The sequence below is a fragment of the Serinus canaria genome, chromosome 26 (genome assembly GCF_022539315.1).
Source record: "Serinus canaria isolate serCan28SL12 chromosome 26, serCan2020, whole genome shotgun sequence".
NCBI classification, from domain to species: domain Eukaryota; kingdom Metazoa; phylum Chordata; class Aves; order Passeriformes; family Fringillidae; genus Serinus; species Serinus canaria.
The window spans coordinates 3,727,874-3,745,681 of record NC_066339.1 but is presented as its reverse complement, the minus strand read 5'-3'; the positions used below and the strand labels follow the sequence as shown (position 1 = coordinate 3,745,681).

The window sequence follows — 17,808 nt, the reverse complement described above, 5'->3', positions numbered from 1 at the left end:
CTCAAATCCCACCCATTCCACCATCCCAGGATGCTCCAAACCCTGTCCAGCCTGGCCTGGGACATTCCCTGGATGGGAATTCCATCCCTGAGCACTCAGGGTTGGGTTTTACTCCAGCTTCACTCCTCTCCCTTCACTAAAACCAACCAAAAATACCCTAAAAACCCCAAATCTGAAAGATTCCCAAATTCCAGCACGACAGAAACCCCCAACTTTTCCATGGAGAAGCCAAGATTTACCCGTGGGTTTTAGGAAAGGGAAGGTACCTCTTTATTTACAAACACAGAACCACCACCGCTGCAGGAGCTGCTCCAGTATTGTACAAAACCAGGGAATAAAATAGGGGGGGAATAAATCAGGAAAGAAAAAGAGGATGGGAATAGGCAGGAAAGAAAATAAAGATGGGAATAAGCAGGAAAGAAATTAAAATAAGGATGGGAACAAAGCAGGAAAGAAATTAAAATAAGGATGGGAATAACGCAGGAAATAAAATAAAATAAGGATGGGAATAACCAGGAAATAAAATAAAGATGGGAACAAAGCAGGAAATAAAATAAAGACGGGAACAAAGTGAGAAATAAAATAAAGATGGGAATAAGGCAGGAAATAAAATAAAATAAAATGAAATAAAATAAAATAAAGATGGGAATAGCCAGGAAAGAAAAATGAGGATTAAGCAGGAAATAAAATAAGGATGGGAATAAAGCAGGATAGAAAATAAAAACAGGAAATAAAATAAAGATGGGAATAACCAGGACAGAAAATAAGGATGGGAACAAACTGGGAAATAAAATAAGGATGGGAATAATCAAGAAATAAAATAAAGACGGGAACAGAGTAGGAAATAAGGATGGGAATAAAGGAGGAAATAGAATAAAGATGGGAATAAAGCAGGAAATAGAATAAAGATGGGAATAAAATAAAGATGGGAGCAGAGCAGGAAATAAGGATGGGAATGAAGCAGGAAAGAGAATAAAGATGGGAATAAAGCAGGAAATAGAATAAGGATGGGAATAATCAAGAAATAAAATGAAGATGGGAAGAGACCAGGAAATAAGGATGGGAATAAAGCAGGAAATAAAGATGGGAATAAAGCAGGAAATAGAATAAAGATGGAAATAAAGCAGGAAATAGATTAAAGATGGGAATAAAGGAGGAAATAGAATAAGGATGGGAATACAATAAAGATGGGAGCAGAGCAGGAAAGAAGGATGGGAATGAAGCAGGGATGGGAAGAAAGGAAGGCATTTACACTGTACAGAGGGGAGCTGAGTTTGGGGGCATTCAAGGCTTTAACCCAACCTGCAGAACCTTGGCCTGGCCATTTTTAATGTGGGGGGGGGTCAGGCCCAGCCCCCAGGGTGGGTTTGGCACAGCAGAGCCACCCCACAAGCAAAAAAGAACCAAAAAATTAAAAAAAAAAAGGAATTTTACACTCGTGGTCATCAATGTCCCCAAATGTCCCCAAAGCTGGGATTGAAAACATCAAGTTTTGAGACATTTCAAAACCTCTGATTTTCAAATGTTTTCTCTCTCTCTCTCCTCATCATTTTCCAACTCCCTTCCTGCTTTGAGTGCCTGCAGGACACCCAGGAAATTTAAAGAGCTCCTGATAATCCCAAAAATTCCACCTGGGGGGAACGAAACTCCAAAGTCTGGGGGGAAAAAAAAAAGGATTTAGGAATGAAATTTCCTTTGATCAGGATGTTGGTGTGGGATGAGAGGTGCCAGGACAGGGGAAGTGCCATTCCCATTCCCACAGGAATTCCTGAAGGAATAAAAGTTGGGAATGAGCTGCCAGATTCTGTTTTTAACCCAGAAGTGGGAAAAACAGAAACCCTTTGGAAAAGTTCTGCTTCAGTTCTGACCAAAAATAAAATTGGTTTTTGTTTATCAAGGAGGAGCCTGGATATTCCTGGAGGAGAAATTCCCAAGGAAGAGAAGGAATAAAACCATGGGAAAGGACAGGAGGGAATTCCAGCAGAGCTTTGGGAATCACAGGCTGGGATAAAAAAAAAAAAAAAAAAACATTGGAAAATGACTTTTTTTATCTAAAAGCCATTGGCAGGGTGGGAAAAACAAACACAAAACCAAGGCAGATTCCAGAGGGGCCTCAGCTCCTCAAATCCCACTGGAAATTCCTGAAAATCTGGGCTGGGATCAGCAGCTCTGCCCTGGGAAAAGTCGGGCTCAGGAAGTTGGGAATTCCCAGCTGGAAAAGGGGAACTTGGCAGGAGACAGTCAGGAATCCAAACTCACACTTTGGGCTGTTCTTCCATCCAGGAATGCCGAGAGATTTTGGGAGATAAAAGGTGGAGAGGCTCTGGAGTGGCAGGGAAGGGGCTCAGGTCACTCTGGGACAAGGATTTGTCCCCAAAAATTCCCGGCTGGAGCTCAGTGCCAGCCTGATCCGTGGCCAGGCAGCAGGAGGATGGAGCTGCTCCCTCTTGCAGAGTCATTCCTGCCCCAAATCACTCCCTGAAATCCTTGGAATTCAGTCAGTGCCAGTCCTGCCTGGGAATTCCAGCGTTTTTCCAAGATTGGGGAGCCAGGAGAGGGAAGGGAGGAGGGAGAGTCTTCATAGCAGCTCGGAGATGGCACCACCTGCTGGGGAGAGCAGAGAGGGGTGAGACAGAGCCCGGGGAACAGGGGTGGGAATTGACAAAAATGGGAATTGGAGGGGAATGGGAATTGACGGGGAAAAATGGGAATTGGAGGGGAATGGGAATTGTTGGGGGAATGGGAATTGGAGGGGAATGGGAATTGGACGGGGATGGGACTTTGGGGGAATGGGAATTGTTGGGGAATGGGAATTGTTGGGGGAATGGGAATTGCAGGGGAAATGGGAATTGTTGGGGAATGGGAATTGTTGGGGAATGGGAATTGGTGGGGGAATGGGAATTGTTGGGGGAATGGGAATTGGAGGGGAATGGGAATTGCAGAGAAAATGGGAAATGCAAGGAAAATGGGAAATGTAGGGAAAAGAATGGGAAATTCAGGGGGGAAAATGGGAAATACAGAAAAAAATGGGAAATGTAGGGCTGGAAAAGGAGAGGGAGAAGCAGGAAAAGCTGCTGGATCTGGAACATTCCAGAAGGATTGGGATTGGGATTTCCCAGTGACTCCAAAGAAAAGCAGGAATTAGGGACAGCACCCCCTCCAGGAAGGAAATGGTGATTAAAAATTCAATGGTAATTAAAAATTCAATGGCAATCAAAAATTCAATGGTAATTAAAAATGAAATGTTAATCAAAAATTCAATGGTAATTAAAAATTAAAGTTTTGTTTTTCTGGGAGCAGCCCCTCCAACATGGAAAATCCAAGGATCCTGCACTGTTTGGAAGCCAAGGATTGGAATTCTCCTTGGAAATCCCAATTTTCCACCTCCCAGGCCACGATCCTTTCTCAATTCTGTCGTTAATTGCGTTAATTAGCAGCAATAATTAACATGAAATTAATCATCTCTGAGGCAGCCCTGTGAGGATCCAGGTGCCATCCATGAAAACTCACAAAAATCTTGGAAAATCCCCCAAAATTCCCTCCCAAAACCAACCCCAGGATGCTCCTGGCTGCTCCAATCCTGGATTTTTTTCCAGGTGGAAACATTCCCAAAGAACATTCCCAAGGTTTTTCCCCCCATCCCAAAATTCCCATTCCTGGAAAACAACAAAGAGGAGCTGAGCAGGAAGGGGAGGGGAAAAAAGGGAATAAATCACTGCTGGAAATTAAAGGAATAAATGAATTTAAATAATTCCTGAATTCCTAAAAATCCACAGCAGCAGCTGCTGGAATCAAGGAAATGCAGAATTGGATCCATCAAATCCAAGGTTTAAAATTCTTTTTTAAAAAGTCAAAATTGGAGTCAAAATTGTGCTCCCTGTGCTGGGCCTGGAGGAGATTTTCCCAAAAAAAAAGAGGAAATTTCCCCAATAAAATGGAGGGAATTGGAGGATGGGAAATTGCAATTGTGAAGGAGGAAAATCCCAAATTTCTCCTGCAAATTTCTCCTGCAAAAATCCCAAATTTCCCCCGCAAAAATCCCAAAATTCTCCTTCAAAAATCCCAAATTTCTCCCGCAAAAATCCCAAATTTCTCCCGCAAAAATCCCACCAAACCACCCCCCAAAAAATCCAATTTTATGCCAATTTCCCCCCCAAAAATCCAATTCTATCCCAATTTCCCACCAAAAAAAATCCAATTTTATCCCAATTTCCCACCAAAAAATCCAATTTTATCTCAAATTCCCACTAAAACACCCCCCAAAAAAATCCAATTTTATCCCAATCTCCCCCCAAAAAATCCAATTTTATCCCAATTTCCCACTAAAACAACCCCCAAAAAAATCCAAAAAAATCCAATTTTATCCCAATTTCCCCCCATAAAATCCAATTCTATCCCAATTTCCCACCAAAAAAATCCAATTTTATTCCAATTTCCCACCAAAAAAATCCCAATTTTATCCTAGTTTCCCCCCAAAAAGTCCAATTTTATCCCAATTTCCCACTAAAACACCCCCCAAAAAAATCCAAAAAAATCCAAATTTATCCCAATTTCCCACCAAAAAAAATCCAATTTTATCCCAATTTCCCACCAAAAAATCGAATTTTATCCCAATTTCCCACCAAAAAATCCAATTTTCTCCCAATTTTCCCCCCCCAAAAATCCAATTTTGCCCCTCCTTGCCAGCAGCCGAGCGGGGAGGGAGGATTCTGGGGACTCTGGAGGGACCCTGGAGGATCAGGGGTGACAAAGCGAGGCCACCGGGGAGGTGACACCGTCCTTACCTGTCAGGGGCTGGCCCAGCTCCGGCTGCACCTTCCCCTTGGCCGCTCCTTCCAGGGGCAGAGCCCCTCTGTCCCCTTTGTAGAGTTTGGGTTTAAATGGAGAATCTTTGTCTTTACCTTTTGATCCTTTGGGCCTGCCCGCCTGCTTCTTCTTGGATTTACCGTCGCCCTTCACGCCCAGCAGCGGGTGAACCTCTGGGGGCGGGAATTTGGGGGGGAAAAGGGATTTGGGGTGAGTGGGAACTTGGAAATCCTGCATCAGATCCCTCCCAATGCCCTGAAACTCTGAAATTCTGCATCAGATCCCTCCCAACGCCCTGAAATTCTGAAATCCTGCATCAGATCCCTCCCAACGCCCTTGGGATCAGATCCCTCCCAACGCTCTTGGGATTGGATCCTTCCCAAAACCCTGAAACTCTGAAATCCTGCATCAGATCCCTCCCAACACCCTTGGGATCAGATCCCTCCCAAAACCCTGGAACTCTGAAATCCTACATCAGATCCCTCCCAACGCCCTTGGGATCAGATCCCTCCCAACACCCCAGAACCCTTGGGATCAGATCCCACCCAACGCCCTGAAACTCTGAAATCCTGCATCAGATCCCTCCCAACGCCCTTGGGATCAGATCCCTCCCAAGACCCTTGGGATCAGATCCCTCCCAACGCCCTTGGGATCGGATCCCTCCCAACACCCTGAAACTCTGAAATCCTGGATCAGATCCCTCCCAATGCCATTGGGATCAGATCCCTCCCAAGACCCTTGGGATCAGATCCCTCCCAAGACCCTGAAACTCTGAAATCCTGGATCAGATCCCTCCCAACACCCTGAAACTCTGAAATCCATCCGCATCAGATCCCTCCCAACATCCTTGGGATTGGATCCCTCCCAACACCCACCAGGATCCAACACCCCAACCAAACCCCAACCCCTCAGGATCAAACACCCAAACCCCCAAACCCCTCAGGATCAAACCCCCAAATCCCCTCAGGATCAAACCCCAACACCCCTCAGGATCAAACCCCAAATCCCCTCAGGATCAACACCCCCAAACCCCAAACCCCTCAGGATCAAACACCAAACCCCCAAACCCCTCAGGATCAAACCCCAAACCCCCTCAGGATCAAACCCCAAACCCTCGGATCAAACCCCAAACCCCCTCAGGATCAAACCCCAAACCCCTTGGGATCAAACCCAACCCCAAACCCCTCAGGATCACCCCCCAAACCCCAAACCCCTCAGGATCAAACCCCAAACCCCTCAGGACAAACCCCCAAACCCTCAGGATCAAACCCCCAAACCCTCAGGATCAGACCCCTCCACACCCCAACCCCCGGATCAAACCCCAAACCCCTCAGGATCAAACCCCAAACCAAACCCTCAGGATCAAACCCCAACCCTGGGATCAAACTCCAACCCTCAGGATCAACCCCAAATGCCCTCAGATCAAACCCCAAACCCCCAAACCCCTCAAGATCAGACCCCCAACCCCCAAACCCCAAACCCCGCCGATCTCCCACCCACCATCATTGGGGACTCCCTGCAGCTCGATGTTGGTGGTTTTGGGTTTTTTCTTGGGGTTCTGGGGCCCGTCCGAGGAGCCGGGCCGCTTCTTGTCGGGGCCCAGGGCGTCGTCGGGCATCGCGCCGGGCACGGCCTCGGGCGGGGGCCCGTAGGGGCTCTCCTCGGGGTCCTCCACCTCGGGGGCGATGGGCAGGTACAGCAGCGCCCGCGCGTCCTCCAGCTCCTCGTCACTGCCGGGGACAACCACGGGGCTGGGGTTGGGGTTTGGGTTTGGGGGGTTTGGGGTTGGGGATTTTGGGGTTTGGGAAGGGGATTTTGGGGTTTGGGGGTTTGGGAAGGGGATTTTGGGGTTTGGGGTTTGGGAAGGGGATTTTGGGGTTTGGGGGTTTGGGGTTTGGGGTTTTGGAGGGGATTTGGGTTTGGGTTTAGGGATTTGGGTTTGTGGTTTGGGGTTTGGGGTTTGGGTTTTGGGAAGGGGATTTTGGGGTTGGGGTTTGGGGGTTTGGGGTTTGGGAGGGGTTTGGGTTTGGGATTTGGGGGTTTGGGGGTTTGGGGTTTGGGATGCGGTTTGGGGTTTGGGGGATGGGGTTTGGGATGGGGATTTTGGGGTTTGGAGCAGGAATTTTGGGGTTTGGGATGGGGGTTTGGGGTTTTGGGGTTTGGGATTGGGGGTTTGGGGTGGGGATTTTGGGGGTTTGAGATGGGGTTTGGGGTTTGGGACGGGGTTTAGGATGGGGATTTTGGGGTTTGGAGCAGGAATTTTGGGGTTTGGGATGGGGGTTTGGGGATTTTGGGGTTTGGGATTGGGGATTTGGGGTTTAGGGGTTTGGAGGTTTGGGGGTTTGGGATGAGGATTTTGGAGTGTGGAATGGGATGGGGGGTTTGGGATGGGGTTTGGGATGGGGATTTCAGGGTTTGGGGTGGGGTTTGGAATGGGAATTTTGGGGTTTGGAGCAGGAATTTTGGGGTTTGGGATAGGGTTTGGAACGGGGTTTGGGATGGGAGTTTTGGGGTTTGGGGTGAGGTTTGGGATGGGGATTTTGGGGTTTGGAGAAGGAATTTTGGGGTTTGGAACGGGGTTTGGGGTGGGAGTTTTGGGGTTTGGGATGGGGATTTCAGGGTTTGGGATGGGATTCGGGATGGGGTTTGGGTGGGTAGTTTTGGGGTTTGGAGCAGGAATGTTGGGGTTTGTAACAGGAATTTTGAGGTTTGGGATGGAGATGGTGGGGTTTGGGATGGGAATTTTGGGATGTGAATTTTGGGCTTTGGGATGGGGATTTTGGCATTTGGTGTTTGTAACAGGAATTTTGGGGTTTAGAATGGAAATTCTGGGGGTTGGGATGGAAATTTTGGGTTTTGGGATGGGAATTTTGAGGTTTGGAACGGGAATTTTGGGTTTTGGGATGGGAATTTTGTGGTTTATACAGGGAATGTTTAAAGGGAACGTCGTGGTGCACAAAGGGAAGGTCCCATGGAGGTTAATTAGCGGCTGTTAACGAGTTTGGGGTCAGGGGGGCACCCAGGGCTGGCACCTGCTGCAGAAGGCGGCGATGGGATCCACGCTGGTCACGTCCACCTCCTCATCCTCGGCAGCATCTGCACCTGGCACGGGGAAAACGGGAATTCAGGGCAGGGAAACACCTGGAGTGTTCCCGGTACTGCCAGAAATAACCGGGGGGATTTCTTGGGATTTTTTGGGGGGAATTTTTGGGGATTTTTTGGGGGATATTTTGGGATTTTTTTGGAGGAATTTTTGGGGAACTTTTTGGGATTTTGGGGGATTTTTTTGGGGATTTTTTGGGAGATTTTGGGGGGGATTGGGGGGTGAATTTTGGGGAATTTGGGGATTTTTTGAGAATTTTTTGGGGAATTTTTGGGGAACTTTTTGGGATTTTGGGGGGATTTTTTTGGGGAACTTTTTGGGGATTTTTTGGAGGAATTTTTGGGGATTTTTTGGGGGATTTTTTGGGATTTTTGGGGGGGAATTTTTGGGGAACTTTTTGGGATTTTTTGGGGGAATTTTTTGGGATTTTTTTGAGAATTTTTTTGGGAATTTTTGGGGAACTTTTTGGGGATTTTGGGGGGATTTTTTGGGGAACTTTTTGGGGATTTTTGGGGGATTTTTTGAGAACGTTTTTGGGAACTTTTTGGGGATTTTTCAAGAGCTTTTGGGGAATTTTTGGGGAATTTTTTCTTGGAAATTTTCGGGGGAATTTTCGGGGGAATTTTGGGAATTTTTTTCGGGAACTTTTTGCGGATCTTTTGGGGGATTTTTTGAGAATTTTTTGGGGATTTTTTTGGGTAATTTTTTGGGATTTTTTTGGAATGTTTTGGGAATTTTTTGGGCTGCACCTGTCTGCTCTGGCTCGCTCTTATCCTCATCCTCAATGTCAAATTCTGATTCCCTCTCCTCATATTCCACATTTTCATCCAACTCCTTGAAATCAGGGGCAAATGCACTCCAGTTTTCCTGAAAAAAAAACCATAAAAAATCACTTTTAATCCAAACAAACAGCACAGGATTCCCTGGATTGCTGGAATTTCGAGGAATTCAATATCCTGGAGGGGTTTTAAACATGAATGGGGCAAGGGAGAAAGTTGGGAATGGCTGGAATTGGGGATCTGGGAGGGGTTTTCCAGCCTGAATTGTTTTGTGGATCTGCAATCTTGTTGAAATGCCATAAAAGTATTAAAAAATCGAGGAAAATCCCATAAAAGCATTTAAAAAATCAAGGAATCTACATCCACCTGGATCATCATGAAAGGAGGGGACAATTCCATGGAAAATGTCCCTGGGATGGAGCTCAAGGATGAATCCAAAGCTGAGCTGGAGTTTTTGAGCTCAAAATCCCAAATTAAACAGAAGCAGGAAAGCCCAAAAATGAATTGGAATGGGAACTCATCAAGGATTTCAACACACAAAAATTGAGTCCATGAGGGAATTATGGAATTCCAGATGGGTTTGGGTGGAAAAGGAGCTTAAATCCCATCCCATCCCTTGGGCAGGGACACCTCCCACCATCCCAGGGTGGAATTTTATCCATTTTACCCTTTTTACTCATTTTATTCACTCTTCAACCTGGTCTGGGACACTCCCAAGGATGGAGCAGCCACAGTTCCATGGGGAATTCCATCCCAGCCCATCCCAGGGATGGATTTATTCCCAAAATCCCACCCAAACCAGCTCAGGGAATCCTGGAATACTTTGGGTTGGAAGAGATCACCAGCTCCACACTTGTCCCTATCCCAAGCTGCTCCAACCTGGCCTGGGACACTCCCAAGGATGGAAGAGCCAGAATTTCCCTGGACAAGCCCCTTCCATTCCCTGTTCCCAAAGGAATGACCCCAGCCCTGATTCACCACTTGGTTCTGAGCTCAGGGAATCCTGGACTGGTTTGGGTTGGAAGTTCCACACTTCTCCCTATCCCAAGCTGCTCCAGCCTGGCCTGGGACACTCCCAAGGATGGAGCAGCCACAGTTCCATGGGGAATTCCATCCCAGCCCATCCCAGGGATGGATTTATTCCCAAAATCCCACCCAAACCAGCTCAGGGAATCCTGGAATACTTTGGGTTGGATCATCAGTTCCACACTTGTCCCTATCCCAAGTTGCTCCAGCCTGGCCTGGGACACTCCCAAGGGTAGACCAGCCAAAATTTTTCTGGACAAACCCATTCCAGGCCCTGTTCCCAAGGGAATGACCCCAGCCCTGCCTCACCACTTGGTTCTGAGCCCAGATGGAAACCACCCCGCTGGAGATGGAGGCGATGATCGGCCGCACCGGGTGCCACTGCAATCAACAAAACAAACCCTTCATCAGCAAACCCCAGGGCCGGTGCCAGCTGAATTCCCAAATCCCAGGGGTCTCCAGGGGCTGGGGGGGTGCTCACTGCCACGTCCAGGAGCAGCTCGCCGCGGGTGCCGTGCAGGATCTTCACCAGGTTGCCGATGCTCTTCTCCCAGATGTAGAGCGCGTGCTGCCGCGCCGAGCCCGCCACGATGTACTCGCCGTCCCCCGAGAAGCAGCACTTCTTCCAGGGGGTCCTGCAGCCAGGGAAAAATGGGGAGGGATGGCTCAGGTTTGCTTTTTGTGGTTTTCAGATTCTGGGCTGCTTTTATTTTTTTTTTTTTATTTTTTTTTTATTACAGTTTTATATTTAAAGTTTTAGCTTTTATATTTTTCAGATTCTTCCCCAAACCCCTCTAACCCCTCTCTTACGCCCCTCACCTGTCCCAGGCCCCTGTCCTGCCCTCACCTGTCCCTATGCCCCTCACTTGTCCTCACACTCCTCCCCAGGCCCCTCCCCTGTCCCTAGGCCCTGTTCTCACCTGTCCCCAGCCCGGCCCTGTCCCCACCTGTCCCCATGCCCTGTACCCAGGCTGTCCCCAGCCCTACCCTGTCCCCAGGGCCCGATCCCTGTCCCCATGGTGTCCCCATGGTGTCCCCAGGGTGTCCCCACCTGTTGACCAGGTCCTGCAGTTTCTGCATGGGCTCTGGCTTGCCATCCCTATGCCCCAGCCCTGTCCCCAGCTCTGCCCTGTCCCCAGGCTGTCCCCAGCTCTGCCCTGTCCCCAGGCTGTCCCCAGGCTGTCCCCAGCTCTGCCCCCACCAGGGTGTCCCCAGGCTGTCCCCACCTGTTGACCAGGTCCTGCAGTTTCTGCATGGGCTCAGCTCACCACTCCCTGCCCCAGCCCTGTCTCCAGCCCTGCCCTGTCCCCAGGCTGTCCCCAGGCTGTCCCCAGCCCAGCCCTGCCCTGTCCCCAGGGTGTCCCCACCTGTTGACCAGGTCCTGCAGTTTCTGCATGGGCTCGGGCTCGCCGTCGCGGCCGCAGGTCAGGATCTCCCGCCCGTCGTACACGCGGATGATCCGGTCGGCCGTGTTGATCAGGAAGCAGCTGCACCAAAACGGGGGGAAATCAATGAAAAACCAATCCATCAATCCATCCATCAATCAATCAATCAATCAATCACAGATCCTGTCCTGTGGAAGATCTGGGGGGGTTTGAGGAGCTCTCTGCAGCTCTGGGATCCCCCCGGGCGCTCACCTCCCTTTGCGGGCGAACTCGATGGATTTAATGGCCGTGGTGTTGCTGGTCCCTGTGGTCACTCTGAAGGAAGCAACAAGATCCTGAGTGTCTGTTTTTAAGACCAAGATCTGAAGATTGAGCAGACAGAGAACAATCAGTGGCTTCACCTGAAACAGAACCCTGGGAACCCACCCGGGGACACTGCAGGAGCTGCTGAGACAGAAACGCCGGGAAAACATCCCAAAAATGTGTCAAAGCCAAAGTCACACAAAGATCCCAGAATCCCTGAGGCTGGAAAACCCCTCCAGGATCCTCAAGCAATGCCTCACCTGCTCCCCAAACCCTGCAGCCATCTCTACACCTGTCTAGAGCCAAAGCCATCCCTTGTGCCTGTCCCTGCTCCCTAAAGCCATCCCTGTCCCTGTTCCCTAAAGCCATCCCTGTCCCTGCTCCCTAAAGCCATCCCTGTCCCTGCTCCCTAAAGCCACCCCTGTCCCTGTTCCCTAAAGCCCTGTGCCCCTCACCTCTTCCCAAACCCATGCCTGTGCCTGTCCCTGTTTCCCAAACTCATCCCTGTGCACCTCACCTGCTCCCCAAATTATTCCTGTTCCCCAAACTAATCCCGTGCCCCTAACCTGTTCTCTAAATCCATCCCTGTTCCCAAACCTGTGACTGTCTCTGTTCCTCAAACCTATTCCTGTTCTACAAATCCATTCCTGCTCCCAAACCCAAACCTATGACTGTCTCTGTTCCACAAACCCCTCCCTGTGCCCCTCCCTGCTCCTCAAACCCATCACTGCTCCCCAAACCCCTCCCTGTGCCCCTCACCTGCTCCCCAAACCCCTCCCTGTGCCCCATATCTGCTCCCTGTGCCCCTCACTGCTCCCCAAACCCCTCCCTGTGCCCCTCACTGCACCCCAAACCCATCACTGCTCCCCAAACCCCTCCTTGTGCCCCTCCCTGCTCCCCACACAGATCCCTGCTCCCCAAACTCCTTCCCTGCTCCCCAAACCCCTCCCTGCGCTCCCCAAACCCCTCCTTGTGCCCTTCACTGCTCCCCACACAGATCCCTGCTCCCCAAACCCCTCCTGCTCCCCAAACCCCTCCCTGTGCCCTTCCCTGCTCCTCAAACCCCTCCCTGTGCCCCTCACTGCACCCCAAACCCCTCACTGCTCCCCAAACCCCTCCCTGTGCCCCTCACTGCTCCCCAAACCCCTCCCTGTGCCCCTCCCTGCTCCCCAAACCCATCCCTGTGCCCCTCACCCACGCAGGTGCCCAATCCCCACCCAGAGCACTCTGTAGAGATGCAGACCCCAAACCCCCCTGGGCACTTCCAAACCCTGACCCCCCTTTCCCACAGGGAATTCCCGCTGCTGCCCAGCCTGGCCCTGCCCTGGGGGCAGCCAGGAGTGCCCAGTGGGGCGGGCAGGGGGCTGACCTTGCCCTTGGCATTGCCAGTGTAGATGTATTCCCCCCGGCGGTCGAACGAGGCCACCACGTTGAGGTCGGAGTCGTCGTCCACGGGCAGCACCACGTGCTTGGAGTCAGACAGGGTCAGCATCACCGGGGCCGACTTCATGGGACACACCAGCACCCTGTTCCTGCAAGGGCAGCGAGAGGTGGGAACTCCAGCCTCCTTGGGAAGGGTCAGAGCAAAAAAACATCCAGCTGGGTGGAGGAGTTGGGATCTTGGGAAGGGCTTCCATGGTTAGAGCTAAAAAACATGGAGGTGGATCAAGGAATTCAGATATTGGGAGGGGTTTCCATGGTTAGAGCTAAAAAACATTGAGGTGGATGGAGGAATTCAGATGTTGGGAAGGGTTTCCATGGTTAGAGCTAAAAAAGCATGGAGGTGGATCGAGGAATTCAGATGTTGGGAAGGGTTTCCATGGTTAGAGCTAAAAAAGCATGGAGGTGGATGGAGGAATTCAGATATTGGGAAGGGTTTCCATGGTTAGAGCTAAAAAATATGGAGGTGGATGGAGGAATTCGGGAGATCTTGGGAAGGGCTTCCATGGTTAAAGCAAAAAGACATCCAGCTGGATGGAGGAATTCAGGAGATCTCAGGAAGGGCTTCCATGGTTAGAGCATAAATCATTGAGCTGGATCTGGGAATTCAGGAGATCTTGGGAAAGGCTTCCATGGTTAGAGCAAAAATCATTGAGCTGGATGGAGGAATTCAGGAGATCTTGGGAAGGGTTTCCATGGTTAGAGCTAAGAAAGCATGGAAGTGGATGGAGGAATTGGGATGTTGGGAAGAGCTTCCATGGTTAGAACTAAAAAAGCATGGAGATGGATGGAGGAATTCAGGAGATCTCGGGAAGGGCTTCCATGGTTAGAGCATAAATCATTGAGCTGGATGGAGGAATTCAGGAGATCTTGGGAAGGGTTTCCATGGTTAGAGCTAAAAAAGCATAGAGCTCGATCGAGGAATATCTTGGAAAAGGATTCCCAGCTAAAAAAGCATTGAGTTGGATCGAGGAATTCAGGGTATTTTGGACAAGGATTTCCAGCAAATAAGAAATCAAGATGGACTGAGGAATTCAGGAGATTTTGGACAGGGATTTCCAGCAAAAAAGGAATCGAGCTGGATTGAGGAATTCAGGAGATCTTGGACAAGGATTTCCAGCAAAAAAGGAATCGAGCTGGATTGAGGAATTCAGGAGATCTTGGACAAGGATTTCCAGCTAAAAAGGAATCGAGCTGGACTGAGGAATTCAGGAGATCTTGGACAAGGATTCCCAGCAAAAAAGGAATCGAGCTGGATTGAGGAATTCAGGAGATCTTGGACAAGGATTTCCAGCAAAAAAGCACTGAGCTGGATCAAGGAATGCAGGATATTTCTATTTTTGTTGCCTTTTGTTGTGTTAGAAGCAAAATGCTGAGAAGTCCAGGTCTACTTTAATTCCCTTCCACCTCTGAGTCAGTGCAGGAATTCCAAACCCAAGGACACATTCCCACACTGATTCCCAAGAGCTCCCTCCCATCCCCACCCTCCCAAAAACCCAACCCCAACAGCTGCAAGAACACCCCAAAACCAGCGGTTCCACCCCACTGGGAGCATCCCAGTCCCCTCCCAGGGCACTTACTGGTCCCGGGGGTGGTACTGGACCTTGAGGATGGGCGAGGGGAAGCGGAACCTCTGGTCACAGTCCCCGGACAGCACGTCCCACTGCGACACGATGTTGTCGGTGGAGGCGCTGACCAGCTTGTGCCCGTCCCGGCTCCAGCTGTGCCACGGGGAGGGAATGCCCAAAAATGTTATTGATTAAAGGGCAGGGGGGAAAGGAGCCCAGGGAATTCCCAATACAGTTATTCCTTAATGGGGTCAAATGCAGCCAAAGGGAAAAGGAGCCCAGGAAATGCCCAAAAAATTATTCCTTACAGGAATCAAACATAGCCAGGGGGAAAAGAGCCCAGGGAATGCCCAAAAATGTTATTGCTTAAAGGGCAGGGGGGAAAGGAATATGGGATTGTTGGGATTGTTGGGACCCCCAGCCACGCTCACCAGAGGGAGCAGACGGGGTGGATGTGGGATTGCTGGGATGTGGGTTTTTTGGGATTCTGGGATTGTTGGAATTCTGGGATGCCCAGCCGAGCTCATCAGAGGGAGGAGACGGGGGGGATGTGGGATTGGTGGGATGTGGGTTTTGTGGGATTTCTGGGATGCCCAGGAGCGCTCACCAGAGGGAGCAGACGGGGTGGATGTGGGATTGGTGGGATATGGGATTGTTGGTATTTCTGGGATGCCCAGGAGCGCTCACCAGAGGGAGCAGACGGGGTGGATGTGGGATTGGTGGGATTCTGAGATTGTTGGGATTTTTGGGATGCCCAGGAGCGCTCACCAGAGGGAGCAGATGGGGTAGATGTGGCATTGGTGGGATATGGGATTGTTGGGATTTCTGGGATGCCCAGGAGCGCTCACCAGAGGGAGCAGACGGGGTGGATGTGGGATTGGTGGGATATGGGATTGTTGGGATTTCTGGGATGCCCAGGAGCGCTCACCAGAGGGAGCAGACGGGGTGGATGTGGGTGGGTTTTTTGCGATTCTGGGATTTTTGGGATGCCCAGGAGCGCTCACCAGAGGGAGCAGACGGGGTGGATGTGGGATTGGTGGGATATGGGATTGTTGGGATTTCTGGGATGCCCAGGAGCGCTCACCAGATGGAGCGAGGACGGGGTGGATGTGGGTGGGTTTTTTGCGATTCTGGGATTTTTGGGATGCCCAGGAGCGCTCACCAGAGGGAGCAGACGGGGTGGATGTGGGCGCTGATGATCTTGGCGATGCCGCGCGTCAGGAAGTCCCAGATGACGATGCGGCCGTCGTTGCAGCCCACGGCCAGCAGCGTGCCCCAGCGGTTAAAGGTGCACGTCAGAGCCATGCTGATACAGTCCAGCGTGCCGTCAGCCTCCTGCGGGGACAGCAGGGACAGTGGGGGGACAGCAGGGACAGTGGGGGGACAGTGGGGGGACAGCGGGACAGTGTGGGGACAGCAGGGACAGTGTGGGGACAGCGGGACAGTGGGGACAGTGTGGGGACAGTGTGGGGACAGTGGGGACAGTGTGGGGACAGTGTGGGGACAGTGGGGGGACAGTGGGACAGTGTGGGGACAGTGTGGGGACAGTGTGGGGACAGTGGGGGGACAGTGGGGGGACAGCAGGGACAGTGTGGGGACAGCGGGGACAGTGTGGGGACAGTGTGAGGACAGTGTGGGGACAGTGGGGACAGTGTGGGACAGTGTCCAGGCAGGACCCGTCAGAGGCAGTGACACCCAGCCAGACCCAGTGAGACCCACTCAGACCTGGCCAGACCCAGTGACACCCAGTGACACCCAGTGACACCCAGTGACACTCGCTCAGACCCGCTTGTGCCCACTCAGACCCAGCCAGCCCTGCTCAGACTTAGTTAGACCCGCTCAGTCCCGCCTAAACCCGGCCAGACCCGCTCAGCCCAGCCAGGCTCAGTTAATCCCGCTCAGCCCCGTTCGGGCGCCGTTACCTCGGGGTAGTTCTGGCCGAAGGACTCTGCGGAGGAACGGGAGAGCGGCGGCTGAGCGACAGGCGGCCCCGCCGAGCCTGCCCGCCTCCCCCGCCCCGCTCCGGTACCGGCACCGCCGCCCCCATTCCCGGTCCCGCCGCTCCAGCCCAGCCCCGCTCCCGGTGCAGCCCCCGCTCCCTCCTCGTTCCCGTTCCCGTTCGCACCGAGCAGCTCCAGGTTCGGGGAGCCGCCGTCCCGCCCCCACCGCCCCCCGTTCCCTCCCCGCCGCCTGCCGCTCCCGCAGCGCCCGCTCCGGTTCCCGCTCCCATTCCCCCTCCCGTTCCCGTTCCCTCTCCCCATTCCCGTTCCCATTCCCCCTCCCACTCCCCGCTCCCGTTCCTCCTCCCGCTCCCGTTCCCCATTCCCGGTTCCCTCTCCCGCTCCGGTTCCCGGTTCCCTCTCCCGCTCCGGTTCCCGGTTCCCCGTTCCCGGTTCCCGTTCCCGCTCCGGTTCCCTCTCCCGCTCCGGTTCCCGGTTCCCCATTCCCGGTTCCCGTTCCCGCTCCGGTTCCCGGTTCCCGTCCCGTTCCCGCTCCGGTTCCCGCACCGAGCAGCTCCAGGTTCATCGCGCCGCCGCTCCCGCTCCCTCCGCTCCCGTCGCCGAAGGACCCCGCGGGGGCCTGCCCGGCGCCGCGCCTCGCCGTTCGCCTGACCAACCGCCGCTCCTTTCCCCCGCTCCCGCCTCGGCTCCCGGCGCCTCCCGCGCCGGCTCCGCCCGCTCCTCCCGGCGGGCTCGGGGAGCGGCGCCGCTCGCTCCCGGCGCGGCGGCGGAGCCGGGAATTGGCGGCGGCGATCAGGCAGCGTGGCGGGCAGCCCCGGCGCAGCGCGCGGAAAGGACCGGGTGGGCCCCGCGGCAGAGCAGGAACGTTCCGGGAAGGGGGAGCGGTAATAAAGTTGCACCATTAATTAAATTAATTAAAATAATTTTTATTCTAATAATTAACTAAAATAGCGGGGGAAGCCGGTATTGCCTGGATTTCTACTGGAAAGGACTGGCTGCTTTTGGAAAAAAAGGAAAGAAAAAATAAAATAAAAGGAAAGAAAAGGAAATTTAAAAAAAAATTAAAATAATAAAAAATATAAAATATAAAACACCAAATAAAGAAAAATATAAAACAAAATATTAAAAATAAAGAAAATTAAAATTAAAATTAAATAAAATCATTAAAATATAAAAAATAAAATATGAAACATTACAACAAGATAAAAATAAATAATAAATTTTTAAAATAAAATAAAAAATAAATAAAAATTTAAAAATAAATAAAATTAAAATAAAATAAAATAAAATAAAATAAAATAAAATAAAATAAAATAAAATAAAATAAAATAAAATAAAATAAAATAAAATAAAATAAACCTTGATTTGAGGGGTAAAAAGCTGTGGAATCTCCCAACACCAACTCCAGGCAGGCAGAAAAAAATTCCACGGGGAAAT

General features: G+C 51.2%; 1 protein-coding gene across 5 annotated transcripts; it reads right to left on the bottom strand.

The window, feature by feature from the left end:
* Positions 1–241: 241 nt before the first annotated feature.
* On the bottom strand, positions 242–17,026 carry RBBP5 (RB binding protein 5, histone lysine methyltransferase complex subunit). Of its 5 annotated transcripts, none has more exons than XM_050985217.1 (14): positions 16,918–17,026; positions 16,333–16,358; positions 15,573–15,745; positions 14,423–14,563; positions 12,772–12,934; positions 11,352–11,461; positions 11,082–11,201; positions 10,196–10,349; positions 10,024–10,095; positions 8,659–8,776; positions 7,839–7,908; positions 6,307–6,536; positions 4,785–4,979; positions 242–2,607 (listed from the first exon to the last, which is right to left on the bottom strand). In XM_050985217.1, exons 1-14 carry the CDS (start codon positions 16,934–16,936, stop codon positions 2,579–2,581), a joined length of 1,620 nt encoding a protein of 539 aa, XP_050841174.1. In that variant the 5' UTR covers positions 16,937–17,026; the 3' UTR covers positions 242–2,578. The 5 variants fall into 5 exon arrangements, with proteins under 5 accessions (XP_050841174.1, XP_050841175.1, XP_050841177.1 ...); XM_050985218.1 differs by having other exon boundaries at positions 242–2,604; XM_050985220.1 differs by having other exon boundaries at positions 4,902–4,979.
* Between the last annotated feature and the right edge of the window lie 782 nt (positions 17,027–17,808).

Bases quoted from the DNA above. Each gene is read 5' to 3' on its own strand.
- RBBP5 (XM_050985217.1), bottom strand. The intron at 11,202-11,351 runs GTGAGCGCCCGG...GTTTTGGTGCAG, and splicing joins GAGTTCGCCCGCAAAGGGAG to CTGCTTCCTGATCAACACGG. The intron at 7,909-8,658 runs GTGCAGCCCAAA...TCCCCGTGCCAG, and splicing joins GAGCGAGCCAGAGCAGACAG to GTGCAGATGCTGCCGAGGAT.